The sequence below is a fragment of the Uloborus diversus genome, chromosome 5, assembly GCF_026930045.1.
Source record: "Uloborus diversus isolate 005 chromosome 5, Udiv.v.3.1, whole genome shotgun sequence".
Classification (NCBI taxonomy): Eukaryota; Metazoa; Arthropoda; class Arachnida; order Araneae; family Uloboridae; genus Uloborus; species Uloborus diversus.
Window position 1 is genome coordinate 164876383 of NC_072735.1, and position 27386 is coordinate 164903768.

General features: G+C 31.7%; 1 protein-coding gene across 1 annotated transcript in view; it reads left to right on the forward strand.

Moving 5' to 3' along the window:
• The first annotated feature begins 2636 nt into the window (after positions 1–2636).
• LOC129222030 (autophagy protein 12-like) overlaps positions 2637–27386 on the forward strand; it is a 32413-nt gene continuing 7663 nt past the window's right edge. Inside the window, exons 1-2 of the mRNA XM_054856447.1 lie at positions 2637–2849; positions 26782–26918. Coding sequence (XP_054712422.1) covers positions 2717–2849; positions 26782–26918 — 270 coding nt within the window. The 5' untranslated portion in view covers positions 2637–2716. The remainder of the gene's footprint in view (positions 2850–26781; positions 26919–27386) is intronic.

Genomic DNA, 27386 nt, shown 5'->3' on the forward strand with positions numbered 1-27386 from the left:
GGGCACAAGCCAATTGACGAGATACGAAATTATCATAACGTGGAACTGTAACGTCGGTACAAGCCAATTGGCGAGAAAATTCACAATACATTATTTGTAAATACAGGCGAACCAAAAGACCTTTTAATTTTTCTATTACGGGCGAAGCCGTGCGGGTACCACTAGTTTATCAATATATTATTATTATAATTATTCAATGTGGGGTAGGGGCGGCACTTGTCAATATCGCCTAGGGCGGCAGAACTTCCTAGAGCCGGCGAGAGGCTATGTCAGCCTAGTCGGTCTTGGGGGGCCCTGCGACACTGACGGTGACGCAGAAAAAAAAGGAAGAGAAGAAGAAAAGAAAGAAAGAAAGGAAGAAAGAAAAAGAGGGAAAAACTCCAAACAAGAGAAAACGTAGTGAAATTTAGTCTTTTGGTATTTGAATATAGAGAATATGGCATTGAAAATAGAGTTAATTGTTTTAAAGTAAGCAATTTTGATTTTTTTTTCCTCCCCTCCCCCTCCCCTTTTCTTTCTTTTTTTTTATGGGGACGGGAGGAGCTCGGCGACATGACTGACAAGGGGCCCGCCTTGTCTCTCTTCGGTACTGCTTGTCAATATCGCCTAGTGCGGCAGAACTACTAGAGCCGGTCGTGATCAGGCTCTCCTAGATGTTTAAAAATAGACTTAATAAAGCTTCGAAACATAGGATCTTTACTTTTATTCCAAAACTTGAAAATAATGCGATAAACTAGAAACTTTTCTGCACTTATTCCATTTGATTTAAAAGAAATTCATTTTTTCGTTGCACTCTAATGTACGTGCTAAGGTTTGTATTTTACATAAAATGATCCTGATCTCTACAAAAAAAAAAAAAAAAATCACGTTTGAAGAAAATACATTGACCTCAAAAAGTTAAGGTACAACCGGTATTTGCGTCTAATTTGCAAATAAATGAATGTAGAAACAAAAAATTTAGATTATATCTGCATTAAGTAGTTTTTATTGGATGCGTCATAGAAATTTGTATGAGTGTATTGCAAAAACGATTTATAGCAAAAAAAAAAAAATCAATCTTTGCGCAAAAGTCCATTCTTGAAATAAACAGAACATCACAGTGTTATGTAGTAAAATGGCATGGAAACAATACAAAAATGGGTTCTTATAAGGAATGTGTCCCCCCTAATGCATTGGCGGCATCGATTTTCCATGCTGTTTATTAAGTTTTCGGACACTGGAATAGGAAGCGAAGACCAGACACAGAGTAAGCCTTGTTCCAGCTCATGTAACTACCTTGGAAGGGGATTTAAAGCAGCAACCTTTCTGCCAAGATATCCCCAAAGATGTTCTATGGGATTCAGGTCCGGAGATCGATCTGGCCATTCCATTCGTTCCAAACCATGATCCTCAAGATACTCCTCAACAATCTGAGCTCGGTGAAGTCGTGCATTACCATCCATAAGAATGAAATCATTACTAATAGCACCAGCATATGGGCGGACACATGGATCAAGATCAAGGATCTCATCCCGATATCTCAGACCAGTCACAGTTCCTCCGTGGAACACATGCAGGTCATTATGACCACAAAATGCTCAAACCATGATTCCACCACCTCTGTAACTGTCTTTCAACAGTGTTGGATTGATGGTATCTAGTGCGCTAGTGCACTCTCCAATGTAAATCTGTACTAGTCTGTGAACAGCACAGAAGCCCATTGCTGCTGGGTCCAGGAAACATGTTCTCTTGCCCAGCATAAGCGGATCCTTCGCTGCGGTCCGCTGAGGGGAGCACACACAACTGGTCGTCTTGCATAAAGACCAGTATTGTGAAGACAATTTTGCACCGCAGTAGCAGAGATTCTTCTTCCTGATGCTGCAAAGTGGGCTGCGGCAGAGTAGTGGTTCTTTTCCTTTGGACCAAAAGAAATAGAAAACGGTCTTTTGCAGATGTTGTAGCTTGTGGTCGGCTTGGAACAGGTCTTCTGGACACAGAATTCTCGGATTGATATTGATCCTACAGTCGCTGAACAACACTACGAGACAACGAGACACATTGAGACGTCAAGCAGCATCAGCCTGCGACAATCCCATTTCCATCCATCTAACTACCCACTACCTTAACGAATCGGGTAAACGACGTCTCCGAGACATTTTCTTAACTCTATTGACTATTTTGTTACCGAAACTGCCAAGAACAGTTGAAAATCAACACAACTTTACACACAAAAGTACGAAAGCTTGATATTAGCATATTTTTTTCTCATTCATAAAGATATGTTCTTTTCTATAAAATAAATGTGGTAGCTATCGTTTTTTACAAATGGTCTTTGTTATTATCATTCATTCAAACTACACATTTTTATTGTTACTGCCATTTTTTTATGGTGAGCTTCGAAAAACATGTTGTACCTTACCTTTTTAGGCCAGTGTATTTATCAGAACCCTTCAAATTGAAGGCTTCAAAATTTCCATGCCTAGGAAACTTTCATTCAAGATTCCTTTCCCAAAAAGCTCGGTTATTTCCAAGCCAAGTATTTCCAAGTTCGGGTAACAGATTCCACCAGCACTAAATTTATCACGTGATAGCTTACAGGCCCTAAAATTCGTTTTGTTGATTTTTAAGGCCAAACTAGCAGCACTAGTCAACTCAACTCCATTAAGAGTCGTCTCGGCTTTAAATTTCTTCCTTTTTAATTCTAATTCTGTATGTGTGTGTAAATTATTTGGATGCTATGGCTGGTGTTGTGGAAGAAATAACTATCAAAAAGGAAATTGAAGATAGTTCAGATATCCCGGACCAAGGTGAAACACCTGATTCTAGTAATACCCAGATAGACAGTAGCGGCAATCAAAAGCATACGAAAGGTAATTAATTACTGATATCCCTTAGCTCAAATTAATGTATGCACTTGTCATTTTCGAAAAGTAACGGGTACTTTATGGGAATCCTGAAAAAATGAGAATAAATTAACAAGAATTGAAACGAAACAAATTATGACTGTTGTTTCAAAAGTTTCTCGAACTGAGACGAAATGTAAATCGAGCAATTTCTAAGATAGCTATCGATCTCACAACAAAGTGTAATTTTGTAATGTTGTTCGTATGAAGTTTTTCTCCTCAATTTTCTTATCCTGTTTTTTGACACAAATTGCGTAAACGTTTAAAACATGCTGACATAGCTTTCTTTTTTTTTTCTTTTACAGTTGTCGACATTTTCTTGCACTACTTTCTAAATGCAATGTCTATTCGACTTCCAATGTAAATACCGGAAATGATACAAAATACTAACGTGTTTACGTAGCTTTCATTGAAATAAAAAAATATATAGCGATGATTTTTGTGTTTGTTGCAAGACTTTCTTCGGTAGTATGTTGGGCCTTGAATTCAATTTTTACGAAGTCGAAGGGACGGTAAAAAAAAAAAAAAAAAAGAGTTTTCAAGGTAATAAGGCCATAATTATAATAAAATAATATTCCAAAAATTAGTCACTATAGTCAAAAATAAGTGGAAACATGTAGTGAAAGTTGAAAAAAATAAGTACAATAACAAAAATATTATTTTTTTAAGTGAGCCAAATGTAATAGAAAAAAAACAATTCAAAATAAGGCTTTAGTGAAGTAGCAAAATGTAGTGATTTACCACAACTAAACTTATCAAAGATTTTGGATTACCGAGCTGCAGAACAGTTTCAATGAGTTTCGAGTGCTCCGAAACAAAAGAAGTGGGACAAAGGATTGCACCATCCCCTATGGCTCTAAGAGGGTTTTCCTTTCCCCTCCCCTTTTCATAGAGATGGAAATAAGGTCAAAAAGTCCGACAAAATGGCGTGAAAAGGGGGCGAAAAGTTTTAGGTTTTTTTGGACTTCTCACGACGAACATTTTCTGACATGTACGAGCTCTAGAATGAAAGTGACAGTAGATAAACTTTTCTGAATCAGTCCTAAACTCTGATAGAAACTATGAAGGATGTGAGAAATTTTTGAAAACATTCCTTGAGTTGCTTCGAGGCAATAAATTGCATTTTTTCCTAAAAAATTCTAAAAATATTCAACATATCAAGGTTTTGGTTAAAAACTCTTTGACATAAGAATGAAAAATAACGTTAGATAACTGCGCAAAATCGAGGGGAAAAATAATTTTTGGTCACATCAAGGTTTTCGAGATATCAAGAGCAAACTGTAAAACATTTTTATTCCTAACTGATTTTCAAATAGAATTTTACTTCTATAGCTCAAAATACTAATGTAAGAATGAAGATCTTTGAAAAATGTACAAAATAATGAATAGATAAATTTAAAGGAAAAAAGGTGCAAAAATATAGTGGGAAAAAAAAGATTTAACTGTGTCTTTTTTTTTTTTTTTTTTTTTGCATGCATACCGGGGGGGGGGGGGGAGAGTTGATAATTTTTTTGGAAGGGGTCCGCGGAGGTCTGAAGTTTGGGAACCTCTGTCTTAGTGAAATTGATCAGTCCCCAGCATGTGGTGTATTTTGGTCTGCATTAGACAAATAATTTCCAATCATCTAACTACTTATGTTCTTTTGTATTTGGTATGAAAAAACATGGAAGATAAATGCAACATTTTAAAATATTTTAATGACTAATTTCTTGTGTTGCACTTTTTATGCCAGGACCATCAACATTTTTTCAAGAATCAACATAACTCATCAACTTTACTGTTGTTATCTTATTACTAGAAGTTTGCTTAATCTTATTCTTCTAAATGTTCTCATACATTTTCAATCAATTGGAAAGGGTTCAAAAAAGGCTGCTTATACTTGTATGGCAACATTTAGATTATGCTACCAGACTTAAAAAGACTTAATATGCATAGTCTGGAGCAAAGAAAAGTCAGAGGGAACATGATTCCGTTGGTTAAATTTATCAAAATGAAAGATATTAATAGGTTAAATTTTTGTACGGAAAGCAGGAAGGATCATTGTTTTAAGCTATTCAAATCTGAGGCTAACCTAGAAGTTTGAAAAATTACTTTAGTAGGGTTGTGTGCACTTGGACCAACTTACCAAAAAAGGCGGTAATGAGCAAGGGGTTAGAGAGCCTTTAGAGGGCCATTGATCTTCATTGGGGACTAATAAACTGACTACGACCAGCCTAGCTGGATCCAGAACCTGTTGCTGGTTATCACATTTGTTTTTGAATAAGCATCATTCGAACACTATCCATGTCATAATATAGGTGACTTTTGCGTTATGTTCTCACAAATGTTTAGTGGCAAAAGATCTCCAAATCCCCGATATTCCACGAAACATCTGCAAGAACAAGCCACAGAGTGCAGCTGTGTTACGGTATAGTTAATGCTCTACTGATGTGTATGACTCTTAAGATGTTGTACTAATGTTGACAGAAAGTAAGCGAAAATGAAATATTTTTTATTCTGCTGCCAAATGAAAATTGAAAAGTCCCTGCCACATTTAAGAAATTTGAATAAAAGCAACATTGTATTGTCATATGAATATGCGGTTTGCACAAGAATACTTCACAAGTCCATGTAGTTTTTATGACATTGTAAAAAAGAGGAAGGGAAAACACTTCCAAACTGTGTTTACAGATGGTGATGTACCATCACAATAAGAAAAAAAAAGCCTAATGTGAGGTGTTTAATCATTGTATTAAGCAGAAGGCAATACCTTTCACTACTAGAGTTGAATCTGTGTGCCGTTTGTTGCTCAAACCACATCAAATCAAAACTCAGGTTTATCCCCTATTCTAGCGAGCATGAACCGCAGACACAATTAAGCCTACTGGGGTAATTCACATTTTCAGATCTGCAATGCTACATAATTTGACACAAATGAACACAAAAAAATTCGTGACCCTGTGAAGTATTATGGCTCAAACCGCATATTCATACGATAATTTGTTGTTTTTCTATAAGTTTTTTAAATGTGTCAAAGATTGTTTAGATACCTTGTACTTTTAAAATTACATGCATTTGGCAAAGTAAAGCCTTTGCTTATAGTTCAGTTTCAATATTTTACCATACAAAGATCGGAACATTTTTCTAATCATTTTGGGTAGTGGTAAGATTTATTTTCCAGCTTAAAAGTATGCATCTACATGCTGTTGTGTTTACATTCCACTCTGCAGTTGTATGAAAACTTTTAAAAGTCACTTGGTAAGAAAGAGTTCATAAGGCTTTTGTCGGATTTGATCATTAAGTCGTACCTGATGAATTTAACTATATTCTTGTTGTCTGCTATAGGGTGAAATCACACTTTCTGGTTCTGAGTGTTATCCTAGACACAAGGAAACTTCATTCCTGTACTTGTTTTTTTTTTTTTTTTTTTTTTTTTTTTTTTAAAGATTTCTGCTAAGTTTCATACCAAAGTTGTATGAATACATTCTGAAGAGTATCAGGTTCTTTCCCCTTTTTAGTAAAAATTAAATCCTAATATTATTACCTTCATTAGTTAAAGTATTTAGGTTTTCTAATTTCAGCAATTGAAAATATTTATTTACCCCTTTGAGTGAAAAGAGTGGCTTTTATTTCAATAATGGCTACTACTAGCTACAGTATGGGACAGCATCATCTAGAAAACTAAGAACTCCCCCCCCCCTTAATTATTTTTTTAAATTTGAAATGTTCAAAATTATCAAACATTTAGCTATTACTTGTTGAAAACATTGTACTTGCAGCTTTTTTTACATTTCTTTGATACAACATGTCATGTGTAAATTAGCATTTTGCTATACAGCAATCTTTTAGCATGCACTTTTGATTAACGCTAATTCTTTTGACTTTCTCACTAGTGCACAATGAAAGCCTATTGAACATAAATACTGAACTTTTAAGTGTAAATCAACATTTAAAGTATAATTGTCAATTTAGTAATAAAAAAACAAAGTAGGTAAATCATTGCAAAAGCAGACACAAATTAACATAGTTAATGTCTAATTTGGTTTCTGGTTTATCTGCAATTCTGCATGTATGATAATTTCTTTCCTGGTATATGATTTGATAACTGATAATCATGGATAATCATGTTATGTAATAAATGAAGAATCTTGCATTAACCTAGCATACAATTACAAACCCAAGTTTCTTAAAGTTTATTTACAAATTATCATTGAGTCTCTTCGATAAGTGATAATTTTATCATTGTTGAAACTGAGGAATGAAATTCAAATGTTGCCAGATATTTTTTGTTCTTAAGTGCAAAGGATTAAAATAATTAATTTTAAATACGTTATTTTTAAACTTTTAATATTTCATATGGTGTAAAACTTAAGAAATTAAAATACTGCAAAATTTAATATCCAAATGTTTCTTTCTTTTTTGCTTTTGTTTTACTACTTATTTTACATTTAAAAAATAGCAGTTATAAATTGACTTAATGTATTAATGCTTTACATCGATTCATCTCTTATAATTACATTTAGGGTAAATTTTTCTATGCTATACTGAAGATTTTATAAAAAGTTATATCATGCAAACTAAATGATGAGAAATTGATGCATCTAAACATATTTTTCATTAAACTACATTTCACTTTTAGTGGACTAGTATATCTTCACAATCACTGGTTCGCAGGACTAGTTTTTTTTTTTTTTTTTTTTTAAAGGATTTCCAATGTTGTAAATATGATTCATTTATTGTATCGATCCGCACATTGCACACCGATAAAAAGCAACATCCTCTGATTACACAGGGCAACAGTCATTTTTGTGTTGAGGTATTTGGAACTAACTAATTTTTTATTCGACAATCACATGCAGTTTTCCCAAGCAAACTGCAATCCTAAAGAAACATGTTTAAAAATAATAATTTGTTATTTTTATGCTCATTAAGGACAAGATGTATGACTATGGTATACGTTTTCTGCTCCTCAAAATGAGTAAAACCTGTGAGTAACTCGACCGAGATCCCGCGTGCACATTTCTCTCATATGGCTAACAGCAAACCAAAAGAATTCAATAAGCCTAAACCAAGAAGAAACAGAAATGAAGGGTTGTTGCCATGACAACCCACGTCACCCTAGCTTCTATCCAGTGAGAGGCGACAGCAAAGAAACATATTTTACAGCGCCGATCCAAACAGGCTTGGGCTGGCTGCACATCACTGGTATTCAAAACATAACGAGTTTTTGAATTGATTATTTAATTCCTTTTCTTGTTTAGGTTTTCTAAAATTTCATTTCAGCACAATATCAGTTCTTATTAATCTGTATAAAAATATCACTGCTATAATTTCATTCTAATAATGGTACACTTTTCTTCTCTTCTGTGTCAAATTCATTTATTTGAAACATATTTAACGTTTCTTGTTACGTCAATTCCAAAACTTAATATCTTGTTTTTAAAATGCGAAATTGTTTTATTTTATTCTGTAAAACAAGGAAATCACATTTTTCTTCTTACTTAAGTTCTTACATTGGAAGCTAACAAAATCATCATGATTTGAATGGTGATTTTGTGAACACTTGACATCTGCATGCTTTCTTTACTTCTCAGAAGTGGCTATTGCTTCCATTATATTTCTCAGGTAAGATATCCTTTCATTCTACATTAAAATTCAATTTAATTTTCATCCTTTATAAGTTTTCTTTGCTAAGTTTACCTACAGTTTAAGATACCATTATTGATTGAAATTCAAGCTTACTTTGTTACTCTTATTTTTTAATGTAAAAATGTTTTTATCTTCATTGAACTTGTTATTGATTCAATTTGTCAATCAAATACATTTGTTGATCTTAGACTTAATATTAAATACGAATTATGGAGAACAAAACATTTCTTTGTCTTTATCTTGGTGTTTCAGCTTCAGTCCATACTTTGATTTAACACAATTGCACACCAAGACATAAGACAACACAATCCTAGCAGTATCTCTGGTTACAGTATACTAGTAAAATCTTTTCATCTCTTCAAAAGTACAAATACAAATTGAGGGCTATATCTTTTTCGCAAAATACATCTTGGGAAAGCATTTATCTTTGACATAATTGTGATAGTTCTTTAAAAACTCTTGAGGCACCCTAAACTTAAAACATTCTGTTTGCCACTTATCAACTTTGTTATCATTCAGATTCAAAGTGTGAGGACTGAAATTGAGGTATGTTCTTACATTTAGATTTCTACTGGGGATCAATCATTTGATTTTTCGAATTAAATTGTTAGGGGAAAAGTTTAAATTGGTAAACCTAACTTTTTTTTCTTCTGCATCAACTGTAAGAATGTTTCTCATAAAATAAGAAATAACAAAATCAAAAAGCACAAAATTGCAGATTACTTTTACTTTTTAGCTCAAAGGTATATTCATCTTATTGTTTCTCATGTTTTAAAAATGAAATTTCCAAAAAAATTTTAACAATATTTTGGAAAGTTTTTATGTATCTACCTTGCAAAGTCAAGAAAATTGATTTTAATTTGGGTTTCAAGTTGAATTAGACCTAGTTAAAGTTTCTTTACGGGAGCAATATTTTTCCATTTGTATCAAGTTTTTAAAATAAATGTTAATTTTTTACTAATGAGTTTTCAATAATCATCCCTAATGACAGTCTATTGCTTCGAATAATTGACACATGGTTTTGAAAAATAATACATTTAAAAATATTTTTTGATGAAAGTCTTAAAATATGAGCTAAAAATGAAGTTAGGATGACTGGATTCCTGCTGAAAATCCTTTAGCTTTCCTCCTTGAAAATAGTCTCGGCAGAAGGTTGTATGTAGAAAATTCAAAACCCATTCATAATGAAATCATGAGAATACCAAATGTTTATTAAAGTTTAGAGTATGTGTACATTGTAGCACATTTAGGGAGGGAGGGGGGGGGGTAACCGTTGCTAGGAATTATGATGAAGTTGAGTAAAGCAAAGCAAGAACAAGAAATTTCAAAATATGAAAGCACACAAAAGGTTGATGTAGTAAAATCAATTTGCTGCTTTTAGCGCCGCCTAAAAATTTGATTCTTTCACAAATAAATGTTGGAGTACAAACCTCTTAAAATTTAAATTTAAGTCTTGAGGCAGCAGCTTTTAGTTATTTATTTTGAACCAGAGTAGTTAGCAATTAGTTTTCATAATGTATACTTTGAAATAGCGCCTATTATTGAGATGTAATTATGGGTGCGGAATATTAGCATGCATATTGTTATTTTTTAATCGCTCTTTTGAATATGTTTTATAATCTCTAAAATTTAATTTATGGTCACTGTGTTTATTTCAAGAGTGATTAAAAAAGTTTTTGGATCATTTATTCTCATTCTTGAAATTATGAATATATTAGCACTTGCAAAAGGTCAGCTATCAGCAGTTAAAGTAAGCTAAAAGAAAACATGTAAAATAAATATCAATTTTTGTTGTAATTCTCTTAATTTTAGACTTCACAGGCACTTCACATTAGATACAGATTGTATTTAAAACATCCTGAAGGATTTGTTAATTGAAATTTGATCCGTTTAACAGAATTTCTTTTTAAAAACCAGTTGAGTAATCTTGTTTGATATGGATCATTTTTAATTTACAGTCGAATCTTGTTAACACGAACTCACTTAGCGCGAAATAAATGTGAATGCTATTCCCTGTCAGATAAAGCTACAAATTAGTGTTAAATCAGTCACTTAACATGAAGATTTAGACGAAATCCCGCATAAGACAAAGACAATTTTAAGGTCTTAAAAAAAAGAACATCCCCATACTTTTACATGAAATTACTTTTGAAAGTCGAAAAAAATTCCTCTCAGTGTGTAGGAAAATGGGAAAACCAAGTTGCTTCAAGAAAGTACGAACTTTACCTGTAGACTGCTTACAGTAAAAAAGCTTGGATGAATGGTGAAATCTTCACCAAGTGGCTGACAAACCTACATTTTAAATTTCATCGTTAAAAAAATGTCTAATCCGGGACACCTGTTCTGCCGATGTAGAGGTTTAAAGTCTAAAAGCGAAAAAGTGTTTTTTTACCTGTCAAAAATGCAGGGAAAATCTAGTTTTGAGATCAAGGAAAAATCAGATGTTTGAAAATGTACTGTTGTAGAGAAATGATTCGAATAGCCTTTATCTGTTTCGAATTATTTGTGTTTCTTACTTAAACTATAAATTTTGATGCTTGGGTGTACACTTTTGTACAAAGGTACTTAGGTTCCCATATTTTCTGAGACACAAAAACAAAAACAAAAAAAAAACCTTGTCTGCTTACACAAAATCCGGTAAACTTCGAAATTGGTTAAGGCAAAATTTGGTTAACACGAAATATTTTGCTGTCCCTATCCTGTTAGTGTTAACGAGGTTTGACTGTATTAAGATTAAGTTCCTTTTGCTGTATTTTTCTGATACAATATTTTGTCTCAGTCTTAATTGCTTTTTCTTTTATCTTGTATGATTGTTTTATTCATTAGAGGTTTAAGTTATTCAAAAACATCTTCAAACAAATGACATTTTAATGCACATCAAAATGTTAATTATATAATCTTAATAATTTTCTCTTTTTTTTTTCTCTCCATAATTATGTTTATTTAAGTTTAGACTGAATTTGTAGAAAATGATGTTTTTGAATATGATAAATTATTTAAAATTTACAGCTCCTTTTTGTTTCTTTCTTAGTTTGGGGAGAGGATGAAACCAGGTCTTTGATTGACCTACACAAGACTTATCTTAAAAATGCAAAAGAAAATAATTATCCAAAAAGAAAACTGTTAGAAGAAGTCTCCCGTGACATGAATATGATTGGGTACAACACAACTCCAGAAAATGTGCGAAATAAAATGAAATACCTTCGAACTAAGTACAAAAAGAATTTGTTATATAATGCAAAACACGTGCAGAAAAGAATTATGCCCTTTCAAGATGAACTGGAAGAATTGTACAGTATGGATGGTTTTGACGATGATCTGGGGACTACGAAACAATTAAATGGAAGTGTATCAAGTAGTACATATTCACCTGGAAGTCAACGCCCAGTAAAGAAAGCAAAGACTATCCCTGCCTCTCATGTTGATCTTAGAACAGTTGTCACTTCAAAGAAAAAGAGTGTTTCACAACTCAAGTCTTCAAAAGCACCATATAAGAAAAAGATTAATGGCAAAAGAAGCGCACAACCTTTATTTCAGTGTGGTCTCTGCATGATGAAATTTCGAACTTCTTTTGACATGCATGGACATCCTTGTAAAGCAGTTGGTAAAACATTGAATCATTCCAGTCCCAAGAAGAAGGAAACCTCTCCAAACGTTTGTAAGTGTTTTTGCTTATTATTTAATATCCACAAAATGACCAATATATGGATGCCTCACTTGCCAAATCGATTTACTCTATAAAACAAAAAGTAGAGAAAAGTTATGAAAACAATTGTGTTATACATAGGAGTAAATGGGACCTCATGTTACATTTTCTGCCGTCACATGGTCAGAAATGTACTGAACCAAAACTTTAATATAAATTCACAAGCTAAGCATTGATTAAGCACTATTAAAGCAGAAATGAAGATTTTTTTTAAAAGTTGAGTTAAAAGATTTGGCAACTAGGGCATCCATCCATATATATATACAGTAGAACCTCTATTAAGGGACACCTCCGAATAAGGGACACCTCTATTTAAGGGACATTTTTTCTGGTCCCAGTCCCTTTGAATAGGGACTTCCATGTATTTACCTCTAGTTAAGGGACACTCTGTTTAAGGGACAGTCACAAAGCCAAAAAAATGCAAAAAATAATTTATTAGCGCATAAGAAATAGTGAATTTACTAGAATTCAAGTTTCCCTTTTCCTCCCAAAATATATTTTGAGTTAAGTTTGACTTAAGCATATGTGAAGGAAACAAGCAATGTATTGTAAAAAAAAACTTGCTGAAATTAACATGCATAATTTGCCCTCTCAACCATTTATTCAAGTAGGTTCAGGTCCGACGGAGAGTGCACAGCAACTTTGTATTCAAAACTTAAAATTTGAACATTAATTGTAATTCATACAGTATTACATTGTAATTTACATAACATATGCAATATATATAATGAATTACTTCAAAATTTTTTCTGTATGCTACAAAACTTAGCCATTACAAAATTTTTGATTACATTTTAATTAATGAAATAATATCAACTTAGAAATTTGAATAACTGTGAATTTCATTTAGCATATAAGAAACATTTTCAGTATTTAATTATAAGTATTAATTGTTAGTGTTATGTTTATTGTGATACTATGCTACTAAGTACATGGCATGCATCCATTCATCCACCTCCGAATAAGGGACACCTCTATTTAAGGGACAAAATGTTTGGTCCGCTTAGTGTCCCTTATTGAGAGGTTCTACTGTATATATATATTTTTTTGAATATGATTCAGTACAGACCTGTAGCTGTTACTGAGCACTAGATCGAGCCCCAGGTTTTGTAGGAGATACGGGCATCCTAAACAAAAAAATTTGGGAGTGCAACACTCTTTAATTTGCCTAAGTATATTCCAATTTTACCGAAAAGTATAACCATGCACACATATCGTGCAACCAAAAACATTTAATGGAGAGGAATATTAGTTACAGTGTTGCCAGATGGTCAAACCCAGATTTCCCCAATTCCCTTCCTACTTTTCCCCAAAATCGATGTTTTCTATCAAAATTCCCCAAATTCAAAAATTATTTTTCCACTAATATTTTCATAAAATAAATAGATTTTCTTTAGTATTTTTGTCTCCTGAAATTTTTTTCCCCCCAAATAGCCAATTTTTTTATAAAATTCCCCAACTTTTTTTCTTTCCATTTTCACTTTTTTTTTTTGTCTTCTTTGACTTTATCTTCTTTACTAATAATAAAGCTGAAAATCTCTCCAACTATCTCTGTCTGTCAGGATCTCTGTGACGCGCATAGCGCCTAGACCGTTACGCCGATTTTCATGAAATTTGGCACAAAATTAGTTTGTAGCATAGAGGTGTGCAACTCAAAGCGATTTTTCGAAAATTGGATTTTGTTTTTTCTATTCCAATTTTAAGAGCATTTTCCCGAGCGAAATTATCATAAGATGACGAGTAAATTAGCCAGCTATCATAACGTGGAACCGTAATGTGGGCAAGCCAATTGGCGAGAAATTCATCTTGCATTATTTGTAAATATACATGGGAATTGAAACACCTTTTAATTTTCTACTGCTGGCAAAGCCGTGCGGAGGCCACTAGTCATAAATACAAGCGCCTGACCGAAAGATAAGAAATAGCTAAATGTTTTTTTTCAACTTGCATTTGCTACTCTGCTTCTGTATGTACATTTAAACTATGATTTTTGTATATATTTGTCCAAAAACATTCTTCATCACACTTATTTTGCCTGTTTCACGTATCAACTAGTTGCTTACGCAGAACATTAATGCGAATTCCGCAGCATAATATTCCACATAATGCGAAATGCGAATTCCATAAAGTTGATCAGCCAAACCAACGCTGTTTGATACAAACAATGTAACTACTATTTCTTGTCGTGAATCTCAATACGAAAAAAATTCTTTTTTCCCCCGAGGTTTTTCTTTCCCCAGGTTTTCCAAGAAAAAAATTTTCCCCCAAAAAATTCCCCTCAAAACTCATTTCCCCAAAATTTTCCCAGAGATCACCAGATTTTCCCAAAATGGGGGAATTTCCCTCAATCTAGCAACACTGATTAGTTATCATTTAAAACAGGGTGGCGACAGATCAGGGAGATCAGGGAACTTTATTAATCAGGGAAATATCAGGGAATTTTGAAAAAATAACAAAAAATCAGGGAAAATTGCTTTTATGAAGAAAAAAATTTTTTTTTTCCTTTACAAAATTAAGTACTCTAATTCCCTACGCATTTTACACCAATTATCTGTTCAAAAAAAAAAAAGTAAAATTAATGAGGTGCGATTATACACTGCCGCATATTTGTGCATCTTTTTTCCTCAACGTCAAAGTATTGAATCTTACTTATTAACCAGAGGATGAACTTCCTAAGGTTGCTTCTGTGTCGGATAGGGTGTTTATTTTACCTAGCTTGAAATTTCCTTTTACGCTTTCAATGCTACGTAAAATAAACAACCATACAGGCAAAGAGGAAGCCTTCGTTAATGCCTTAGCTCCTTTGCCTTTATTCCATTGTCTCGAAGTAATTAAGTACTGTAATCATGATTTCAAGAAGAAATCTTTGGTTTTTGAATTGATACTATAAAAGCTTAAAAGTTATTACTTCTTCGTGTTTTTTACTTAATTGCTAAAATTGAACTTTCAATAAAAAAAACTTCGTTTTTTGCCGTTATACTATTTGTTGTCACCGCAGATTATAAAGGTTTTCTTTTCTTCAGACTTAAGTAATTCTTTAATTTTATAACTAAGTTGTATTTTTCTTTTATATATTTTAAAATTAACTAAATTGCTTTTTTTTTTTTCATTTCGAAGTTGTTCGTTACAAAAGCAATCTAAGGTTTTTTTTTCATTACATACCGAAATCATTTGAAATAGAGTTAACTTGTGTACTTAAGTAAATATCTTTATTTTTTTATTGTTAAAATGCTGTATCCATTCATTAAAACCTATGTTCTTGATTAGAGAAAAAGCTCCCAATGAATGGATGTCAAATGGTTTCATCTGTTTTGCATAAATATGTCAATTAGTTATATAAGAGTAACTACATTACTTCTATTCTTTCACTATTACTTGTTATTCTTGCAACAATTATTATACTGTTTGAAAACTTAGTTCAAAATAATTTCAATTACTTTTTAGTTCTGTCATAAATGCACATATATTTTTAAGAGTAATTTAAATAGTTTCTTAAAATTCTTATGCTAAGTGGTTTCTGTAAGTAAAGTATTTATTTTTTTGATTTTCTATAATCTTTCCATGTATAAAAATTAAATATACTGTTTTGTAGGTTCCTCCCCCCCCCCCTAAAAAAAAAATTGGCCTTTTTTTATTTCTTTTTAACCATTTTATTAAAAAAGGAGCATCTTTTTAAAATATATTTTTAGTTCAACAACTTTACGCAACTTAAAACGTTTAAAATACTGCATTTAATACATACAATGGATTTCAAGTAGAGCAAAGAAAGAAAACCATTATCATTGGTAACGTAAATCAGGGAAATTTAGTGAACTGAATCAGGGAAAAGTCAGGGAACTTTTTTTCACAGTTCCTGTCGCCACCCTGTAAAAAAAATTTTTTTTAATTAAGAAAAATCTCATTTTTGCAATATTATTTCAAAATTTCCTGAGTGGTCAGCAAAATTTACCAAATAAGCAAATATTGGGATGTTATGGTAGCCTCCCATGAGGGTGCTCGGAGCAAGTTGCTTTTGCAGATGTTGTATTAATGTTGTTGTTAATCCATTGGGAAGAGCTTTTACACATTTTCTTTTCCTTATTCTAAAATGCGGAATAAAGTGCGTAGTTATTTTTTATTTTCTTTTATTTTTGAAAAATACTAGATCCGTTTGTAATTAACTCTAATTATTACATAAATGGTAATTTTTACAGACAGAAATATTTGTATGCTCACTTATTAAAAGAGTTTTTCTGCGCAAATTTCACGAGTTCTTTTTTTACAAAGCACAAATTTTCATTTTTAATTCCGTAATTCCAGCGAGAACTTATCTCCCAGGAAACATTTCTTTTTACCTGAAAAATAATTTACAGTGCAAGTTGTTAACATTTCTTGCAATTAAAGTGAACTGTGTATGACAGCAAGAAAAATTATATTTAATTGTTTAAGAAATTTTTGAATTCTTAGAGGAAGTAATAGAAGTTCATTAGGAAATCATAAAATTAAAAAAAAAAGTACATTACAAGTAGTACTAGCTGTGTACTGATATTTATTTATTTACTATCTTTTAAAAATAATATTTTCTCTTCTTTTTAGTTCATTGGAATAGTTTGATTACTATGCAGTTTTTGGATTTGCTTAAAGAATATCAAGGAAGCCATAAAAACTCAAATTTTCGGAAAGGCCCTATTTGGGGTAATATGTCTGCCCTTATGAAAAGGCTTGGACACAAAGTTCTACCAAGTGAACTTGAAAAGAAATGGAACGTTTTGTCATCAGCTTTCAACAAAACCATGATGTATAACAAAACGCATAAAGATAAGAAGAAATGTGCCTTTTTCAAGCGTTTAATGGATTTATATGAACACCCTGCTTCTTTTCAGTGTTTTAAAAACGAAGAACCTGTAAAAATGACAGTAGAAGTCTCGCCTTTCTCATTTTCTCACGGCAAAGGTCAAACTGCCAGGTCCTCGACTTCTAGCGCAATTAGCCAAAAGAAGAGCTTTGAGGAGAAAAAGATAAAAGTAGATAATAACAAATCAGAACTCCTGTCCTGGTTGGATAAAACATGGTGTGAGTGGAAAGAATTAGAGAAAAAACGAGAGGCCCTTCAAGCACGAAGACATAATGAACTGATGGAAATGTTATCATATTTAATTGATAGTAACCACAGTAAAGCCTAGTGTTCATGTACTTTTGCATGTATTTGTGTGTGAAATCTATTTATATTCATGTTGTGCTTCCTTCTCGTTTTCTTAGACCAAAAGTCTCCTTGTATTTATAACATTATATAATGAGACTTTTTTTTTTAATTTAGTGTGCTGTGTTGCAAATGCTGTTTTGTTTTCATCAAACTGTACCTGACAAAGCATTACTCATGTATGTTTTTTCCTATTTATTTCTTCATGCCACCATGTTTGAAGTCTCATAGGTCAAATATGCATTTTTATCATTGACTTTAGTACTGCCATAAATGTTTTCAAAAATTATGACATGATACCTTGTGACTTTCAATGAATGATATTAAAAATTGAAACATTTTCCTACTTAGTAATGGGTGAATGCTTCATTTTAGAATTTAACTTGTTTTTGGCTTTTTGTGCCTACTTATTTATTTGTAATTTTTCAAAGTTGATGACTTTTAAATTTTGTGTTACATCTAATTTTTAATACTTGTTAACTTATGACTCAGTGTTTTTTTAACAAAGACACTATTTCTTGCCACTAATCTTGTTTAAAAATTTTTTCAAAGGATTAAAGTTTGTTCTTAACTTTTAACTAGTTAGTTTATCATTTTCAGAATTTCCTCCCCCTTTTTTTAAAAATTATAAATAGTAACTAAAACTATGTGTAATGTTTTTTCTCTCTCTCTCTCTCTTTTTTTTAGGGGGGGGGGGAGGTGGTTAAGTAATGGAAACATTGCTTAGAAATCCCAAAAGTCACTAAATGTTTATTAAAATCCTATTAATTAGTTTGGCAAGTAAATCTTGGGAGTTAAGTTTTTTTACAAATAAAAATATTAATCAATGCATCCACTTTCATGTGTAATTAGTTTTTAACGAACGGATGAATTAAAAAGTAAAACTTATTCAATAACTTGTTTCATATGTATTCTACATCAACAAATAAAATGTTAATGTATTTTTCATGTATTAGAAGAAATTAAACATTATTATAACAAAATTCATTTTTATTTTATTCTAGTCCTTATAATCTTTTGTTTGGCAACTAAATGGATTAAAATAATTTACAATTAATGTAACAAAATGCTTTCTCAACCATTAACTTTTTGCATTAGTAATATTACTGTTTCCCCCCACATCTAAAAATAATAATAGTTAAAACCAAAGGGGCAGAGGTTTAAGCCAAATTATAGGGCCATAATAAAGACATGCTGATGCCCTAAATGCTTTTTAAAAAAATTGCTCCCCATTTTGTTGATTTAACGAGGAAAGAGCCTTAATAGTCAAAGGGCAATACTGGTACAGTTCTTCAGTCTCCAGTAGTAACCATTTCATTAGTTGATCACTGTTTTGAAATAGTGGCCATTTCGTTTCTGCTCCGAGTAGTACTAAACGATTTTTTTTTCTTTTCCAGTTTGGTGATACTAACAATCTTAATATAATGAATAACATTATGGATAATTTAGTTCATGCAGGCCACATCTAGATTTTAGGGAAAAATATTTTATCAATTATTGCCTTTTGTACTTTTTCCAGATCAATATTCTATCCTTTATCGTGGCTTGATTTTTGATCGCCATTTTATTCATTTAGTTGTCCTGTGGCCAGGGGCAACTGCTAATTTTATCCTTTAATTAACCTGTGAATTAATGAGTGCCATACATTTACACACATAATTCAAACTACAAACAATAAATTATTTTAAAACTTTTGAAATGAAAATTCAGTTGTAATCGTAAAACTTAGTTTTAAAAAAATCCTCCAAAACTGAAATACCTTTGAAGAAGCATACATAAACATGAAAGCTTCAACTTGCAATGTAAAACATTGGATCTAAGGGTTTCTTAATGTATTATGATTTGTTTTAATTCCATAAAAATAAATGCTAGCTGAGCAATTTGGATCAGTGTTGGAAAATATACGTTTATGAAGCTTTTCAGTAAATATCAACTTTTAACCGCTCTGGCAATATTTTTCAATAGTAACTGATAATGAAGGAATTCATGTGGTATATTGTTTGACAAAGAAAATCTCTTGGCTATTTCTTCACACCTGTCTCCTCTGTTCATCCCAGTTAGGTCAAAAGTTATAATATGCAACGTATCTCTGGCACTCAAGTGTACTTCTAGGGAGTATGTCCATCATATGGTAGCTCCCTTCTAGAGATGTAAAATTTTCAGAAATTTAAAAGCCATGAGAAAAAATTTCTTTTTTTTTTTTTTTGGAGAAATGAAAATGGCTTCAAATGAAGACTAATCTGGAGATCCAGAAGAAATGTAAAATTTAAGTACTATATTTATTTTTTTTTTCTGAATCACATGGGAAAGAAAGAAAATTACAAACCAAGAATTGTTATGCTTATTATGTTTTTTATATCAATTTGGCTTTAAATTTGCTACAATCATTCACGACATTGAATGAAGATAAGTTGTTTTGGAAGGTTCAATCATATACAGTTGAACCTGCTTATTGGAGTAAATTTTTAGGGTATCAATTGGTTGTATTTTGTTATTTTGGTCCCGGATAATGGAATATCCCACTCTTTACGATAAATTTTAATGGCAAATTGGCTATTCCATTCCCACTGAACAACGACGGGGCACATGAATCAGTTTGTCAGGCTATGTATGGCCAAATATAAGCTATAGCCAAATCCATCATACATTGCCACAATGAATCTTTGCTGATGATTTTAACGTTATGAAAATCGTTGACAATAAAAAGTGTATGTAAGAGCTAAAAAAGGATTGTTCATTATTGCAAACAGATTACACACAAATGCAAGCAAATCGTGCTGTCAGATTATCTGCAACAGATTAATCGAGCTTAAATACATCAAAAATGCACAGGGGAAGGGGAGAGAATTTTTTCAAGACTGGTGCAGTCACTCGTTTATGTGCGTAAGTAGTGTAGGTTTAAGGTTCAATAAGTGGGATGGATCTAAAAAAAAATCGGTAAATAGTGTCAATCTAAAGCAGTAAGTAGTGAAGATCTAAAAATCAGGTTCAACTAGTCAGATTTCGGTGACCATGGAAAGTATGATCTCGTTAAAGAGAGGGGGAATAAAAAAATAGGATGCCTAAAAATACGTTTTGTACTTTAGTTAAAATGTGTGCATTTATCTACATTCAAATTATTCATTGCCATAAAAAAAAATTGAAAGTCTAAAAGGTCGTGGATAATTGGGAGTTTACTGTAGGTAGTAAAGTGAGATAAATGTTGGGAAATGACAAATACCTCATTTGAACTCTGGTCATGAAAATAACATCCAAACAGCCAACAATGTAGCATAGCGTGTAACAATCGACAGAATGAGTAAGAAATAACGTCAGAAATGCACAAATTCGCAGATTACTGCAGACACATGTTTCGGCGTTACAGGGAACACCTTTTTCAATGAAAAAAGTAATGAGCTTATGGATGAAAAAACATTCGCTTTTATCGGATGTCTTTTTGTCAGCACAAAGGTATTTATCTTAACAGAATGTTTGGATTTATCTGTAACTCTATGTAAGTTTTTTGAGTTCTCAAATGGAGTATGCTGCTCAGTTTTGATATCCTTATCTTAAGAATGATTAGTAGCTTCTTAGAAAGGGTTCAAAAAAAGAATAATACTGGGTTATTTAGTGGGCTTACAAATTTAGATTATGATTAATATTAGCCTCAAAGAGTCGGATGTGATATGATTAAATAGTTTAATTTTTTTAGAATGGAAGGTATTGCTGAGCTTTTTTTATTATTTACAGAAGAGCAGGACAAAGGGTCATTGTTGGATACTATTTAAATCCTAGGATTGTCTTGAAATTAGAGAAAAAAATATTCTTAAAAAAAAAAAAATTGCTTGCAATATAAGGGCTTGCTTGTTAAACTATGTAGAGCGACACTACACTATGATCCAAGGTCTTCTTTACCTACCATTATAGATGGTTAAACCAGTTGGATGGGGCCCTGAAGATAGCTCTTTTGTTTTTGATCCAGACCAGGAACTGAGGAATTCCTAATACAGCACCCAACCCCCAGCAGGATTGATTCGGAAGACTTGTCAGGGTGGCGACAGATCAGGGAAAAGTCAGGGAACTTTATCACTGAGGGAAAAATCAAGGAAATATCAGGGAATTTTGAAAAAATATCAAAAATTCAGGGAAAATTGATCAAATGAAGAAAAAAAAAATTTTTTCTTTGGAAAATGAAGTACTTTGATTCCCTACCAATTTTCTGCCAATTTTATGTTTTAAAAAAGTAAAATTAATGAGGTGCGATTATACAGTGCCGCATATTTGTGCATCTTTTTTCCTCAAGGTCAAAGTATTCAATCTTAGGATGAGCTTCCTAAGATTGCTTCTGTGTCTGTAACGTTGTTTATTTTACCTTGTTTGAATTTTCCTTCCAAGCATTCCAAGCTATGTAAAATAAACAACACTACAGGCAAAGAAGAAGCCGTCATTAATGACTTTGCTCCCTTGGCTTTACTCATTGTCTTGAAGTAATTAGCATACTGTTATCACGACTTCAAGAAAAAAATCTTTGTTTTTTAAATTAATGCTGAAAAAAGCTTAAAAGTTATCACTTGGTGTTTTAAAATTTAATTGCTAAAATTAAATTTTGACTGAAAATCAATTTTTTTTTTTTTTTTTTTTTTTTTGCCATGATATCATTTGCTGTCACTTCAGATTACACAAAGGGGTTTTTTTTTCACACTTTAAAACTCTTTTATTTTAAAACCATATACATTTTGAAATTAATAATCGTTTTTGAATTTCAATGTTGTTTGTTACTAAAATAAAAAGTAATCTAAGGTTTTTTCGACAACTGATGAAATCATTTGAAATTGAGTTGTGTACATAAATAAATATTTTTATTATTTTTTAATAGTTAAAATGCTGTATTCATTCATTAAAACCTAAGTTCTTGATTAAAGAATAGCTCAATATGACTGGTTGTTGAAAGATTTCAATTTCTTTTACATAAATATGTCTATTCTGCCGTGTGAAAGTAAAGGGCAGTAACTGCATATTTTTTTATTTTTTTTTTTGCATTTTTGTCATCTATTGTACGTTATCTTTATTGTACATGCTCGCTTATTTGATTTCTGCTGAAAAAGAGCGCGAAAAAAACTTCTAATTCCAACATTTTCCTATTGTTAGTATTGAATCCACCACACATTTCTTTAAATATCTCGAAAACTAATTTCTGCAGATACTGCCGTTTACCTGCACGCGGCAGTATTATTTACGTAAGTAAAACTACATTACTTCTATACTTTAACTATCACTTGTTATTCATGCAGCAACAATTATACTGCTTGAAAATTCAGTTCAAGATTATTTCCATTTAAATGTTTTAATTGTATCATGATTAAATATTTCTTTAAGAGTGGTTTTAATAATTTCTTAGAATTCTTATGTTAAGTGGTTCCTGGAAGTAAAGTATTTGTTTTAGATTTCCTACACTATTTCTCTGTCGATAATTTAATACACTATTTTTACCAAAAAAAAAAGGAGCATCTTTTCAAAATATATTTTGAATTAACAACTAAAACTGTTCGAAACACTGCATTTTATTTAATATGCAATGCTTTTCAGGTAGGGCAAAGAAAGGAAACCATTATCATTAATAACGTAAATCAGGGAAATTTGTTGAACTTAATCAGGGAAGTCGGGGAACTTTTTTTTCCAGTTCCTGTCGCCACCCTGCTTGTGTGAACTTGGCTTCTGTGCAGGGCCATAATCATACTTTTGTTTCAGAGGGGGTTCTACCAAACATATTTTTTTAAACATTTATATTGTCTATCAAATTTGGTTTCAATGTGTATTCTATTGATTTTTTTTACAATAGATTTATCTAAATGGAAGGAGGGGCTGTTCTTACAAAACGCCATATTGTTACATAATAAATAAATTTCTCAATAACTACTATAAACACAAAATGAGTTTGTACAATTTTTCACTCATACTAATTTTATTGCCCAAATAAAATTGAAATAATAACAACAATATTATTTTTGTCACCAAAAAATAAATAAAACAAATATTTTAAAGTATTTCTTTGGATAAAAAATTTCGGAAGGGGTTTGAACCCTATAAGTCACCCCCTTCCTTCTGGCCCTGCTTCTGTACACTTGTTAAAATAGAACAAAACGCCATAAATGAATTTTTAGTTCTTGACCTCATCAGCATTTTTTATTAACTTTTCTTGCATAGAAATATTGTCGATGGTGCAAGTATGTTTTGGTAAACTATGTGTAACACAGTTGTAATGAGTTTATAGAAAATTGCTTCTTGTGTTAAACCACGTTATATGACACTTAGACCAGTACAAAAAAGAAGTTTTGTGCCAAAAACTTATTAAGAACATTATTTTTTAATTCATCTAAGCAACCTGGTTCTTAATGAAAAACTTGGGGCCTCCGCCCCCTGTTGCTTTGTTCACTGCCTGCAACGAGTGTCAATTGATGATTTTAATGTTTTTTTATCAATTCATATCTCCGGCCCCTTAACGTTTAGAGGAGTGATACAGGGCAGAATGTCTTCTCGGATGTCCTGTATCTAATGGTATTGACCTGATAGACCTAGACAATCTGAAGGAGATAGGGTTACGCATATGTGCACAGATTTAATAGTATAGATATAAATTTATTTCACATAAAATGTAAAGAAAATATTTCGTTTTCTATGAACAATAATTTAAGAAATTTCTTTTTCATAACTGTTCATGACAATCGAACAAGATTTTTTTTTGACTAAGCGAGATCCCCTTTACTTTTTTGAACCTCTTCATTTACATTGTTGTGTCTTTTAAGCCTTTTAAAAATATACACACATAACCCCTGGTTCTTAGTATCATTATAGATACTCAAAGATTTGCAAGCCTCATTTCAGATGGACTTGACGTGGTGCTTTCCAGTATTATGAGTTAAGTTATAAAAGAATACATAAAATGCAATTTTTTTCACTATTTCTTTTAAAGCTGAGCTATAGTTCCTTATTATTATTTTTTTATATTCCTGTCGTTATGTCGAGATGATTTGGTTTTTAAACGTGTTTAAATTTAAAATGTTATCTATTCAGGGCTTAATTTCTAACAAAATAAGTGCAGGAGCACTTATTCTTCAGAACTTATATCTGTGCTGCGTAAACAGTTGTACATTTTGTCTCATGTTTAAAAATTCGCTAAAAAAGCCATGTACTAGAACTGAGCTCCCATGCAGATTAAGCCCTCTACCTAGTGCTGTAGAAGTAGCATTGTACTGAGATTTTCGCTCTTTACCGGCAATAACAATGCACATTATCCCAACTTGGAATGGACAAAATCATTGGTATGTCTAACAGCTCGTCTTTGAGTGATTTATGCAAAACCTACGGAAGAAATAAAAATAAAAAAAAACAAAGCCTAAGAAGGAGGAAATGACTTTTACTTTAATTTGATACGCGGTCCATTGTGATGCAACTCGATTGAATACAGGGCCCCTGAAAGGACAATTTAAGAATTCCTATAGTTTTCAAAAAGTCCAAGAAAGTGACACCACAAACGAAGAAAAGTGCGGCTCAAGTCATGAAGAGAATTTCTTATTATTATCTAGCTTTCTATCATAACTTTGAGTGTTGAAACATGCATATTTTTCTTATTGGGAAAGTTCGGTTTGAAATGACTAGAATTGCACTTTTCTTTGTTTGTGGTGTCATTTTCTTGGAATTTTCAAAAACCATAGGAATTCTTAAATAGTCCTTTCTGATCCAGAAAAGTTATTTCGTCCTTTTGAGTGCATTATGAAAAGTGCTTAGTATTTTTTTAAAAAAATTCTGTTATTTTATCCTTTTTAGTGTAAATGTATTTCAGAAATAGAATAATTTTACCCTCACAAAACTCCCCTTATTTGTTCATATAAATGCTCGGTACTAAAAGGGAAAAAACTATATACCTGTCTAAAACTTTAAGCAGTTGGCATTAAAATTTAATCCTTGTTCCTCTCTAGAATTTATGCTTGCTAATTTTATGCCTGCTTCAGAGAAGACTTGATTCCAAATTTTCATTATGATTGCTTTTAACATTACTGTTGCAAAGCAACAAAATTTGTAACAGTGCGTTTATATTTAAACATTTAATAGAGAAATTACATGAAATTTGCTGTTTTCCATCCTAACTGAAATAATAATTTTGTTCTAGAATTTTAATTTTTCAACGCTAAGTTGTACCTTAAGATTAAGCAAATCATTTAGTGAAATCCTTAAGTCTCTAAGTCGTCTAGTTGCAGAGATATAAGCAAAACCAGGATTCAGATTTATCCATGACAATCAGACAAATATAATAAAAGTGCTTAATTAAAAAAAAGCATTGGAAAGGTTCAAGGTTTTGAACTTTTAACATGATACTTTTTACTAGATAATGATACTACTCTAATCTACAATATGCTCATAATGTGTATGGTTTATGGATTGGTTTTGCTAGTCTAAATCAATATTGCATATTTAAAATTTAAAACCTTTTCTTCTAAACAGTGAATTTTTAATGATTTGCCATTATTGATTGCATTGTTTGTATGCCACAACATGCCATTTATGTAAACCAGCTTTGTGGCAAGAGAGAGCATAAAATTCAGATTTTAAGTGAATGATTCTTTTTTCAAAATTTAAGATATGCCAATATTGTTGCTGGTGAATTATGTGTTGCAGTGTTATAGAAGTCTTCCGAAAAAGAATTCTTTTTTAAGTAATATTCAAGTTGAAAGCATTAAAAAACATTTTAAGCAATCTAGTCCCTTTCATGAAGAATTACTTTAAGAACATACTGTTCAAGGGAAAAAAAATAATATTTTTTTAAATTTTAATTTTGTCGATTTAAAATTATATCTAAATCTTTTTAACAAATAGTTAAAACTTATTCAGTATTCTAGAACTCAAATGTTGTATTGAAGTGGGCTTTTAGTTAGAGCTACTATTGCACTATACTGTGTTAATTTTGTAGAACCTACTGCCTATGGTTTTAATTTATTGAATGTGCTCTTTAATTAAATGCACCTGTTACCTATCCTAGAGCTCAATTGTTTTACTTTGATAGAGGCAATGTTGTAGTTGGGGAAAATGTTTTTGGGAACTCACCTTTGTGGTTGAGGAGACCCCCCATAAGAAACTGATTTGAAACCAACTTGCATTATTTTTACAATTCAAAAAAAAAAAACAAACAAACATTTCAGAGGATGACATCACCTTTCCCCTCAACTACAGCATTGGGTAGAGGGGTTGCTATTGTTCTTTTTTTTTTTTTTTTTTACAGAGAGCAAAATTGTTTTATCTCTCTTATTATAATCATTCCAATCGAGTTGGTATGTTCTTGAATAAATGTTTGAAATATTAATCTCTTGCTCTGTAATCTGATAAAATTGTATAATCTTTTAATTTGCTTTCAGTGACTATATGGCTGAAGCCAACAGGAAATGCACCAATAATAAAAATTAAGAAATGGACTGTGGATAAAGATACTCCTCTAGCAAACATCATGGGATTTTTGAAACAGTACATGAAACTGGAGAGCACTGCCTCTGTTGTAAGTTCAATGCTAAATTTTTATTCAAAATTTCTTAAAACAATAATTTCACATAATTTCATCCTGCCACAAGCGTTTTGTCTTTTAGTGTCGAATTATCAGTATTTTTCTGCATTCATCCTCATTCAATTTTAGAAAACTAATTTTCATTTTACATTAAACTTTAATTTTTTCTCCGAGAGATTTTAATTGCCATTACTTAGGCTTTCTTCGGCATCTGAGGACTAATTTATCAAAAGGGAACATATCCATTTTCCAAAAATGTTCAGGAGGTGAGAAAAACAAATTAGGGTAAGAGCAAAATAGTTTTCTCAACTTTTCTGTTTACAGAATTGAACACAAAATCACAGCAAATCATGGCCCAGAGTATAAAATGTTTGTGTAAAAAAAAACAAGGAGATATCGTTATCTTAATTTTGGATATGTGCCCTTTTGAACGAAAACCTGAATGTTGAAAATTCCAATTTC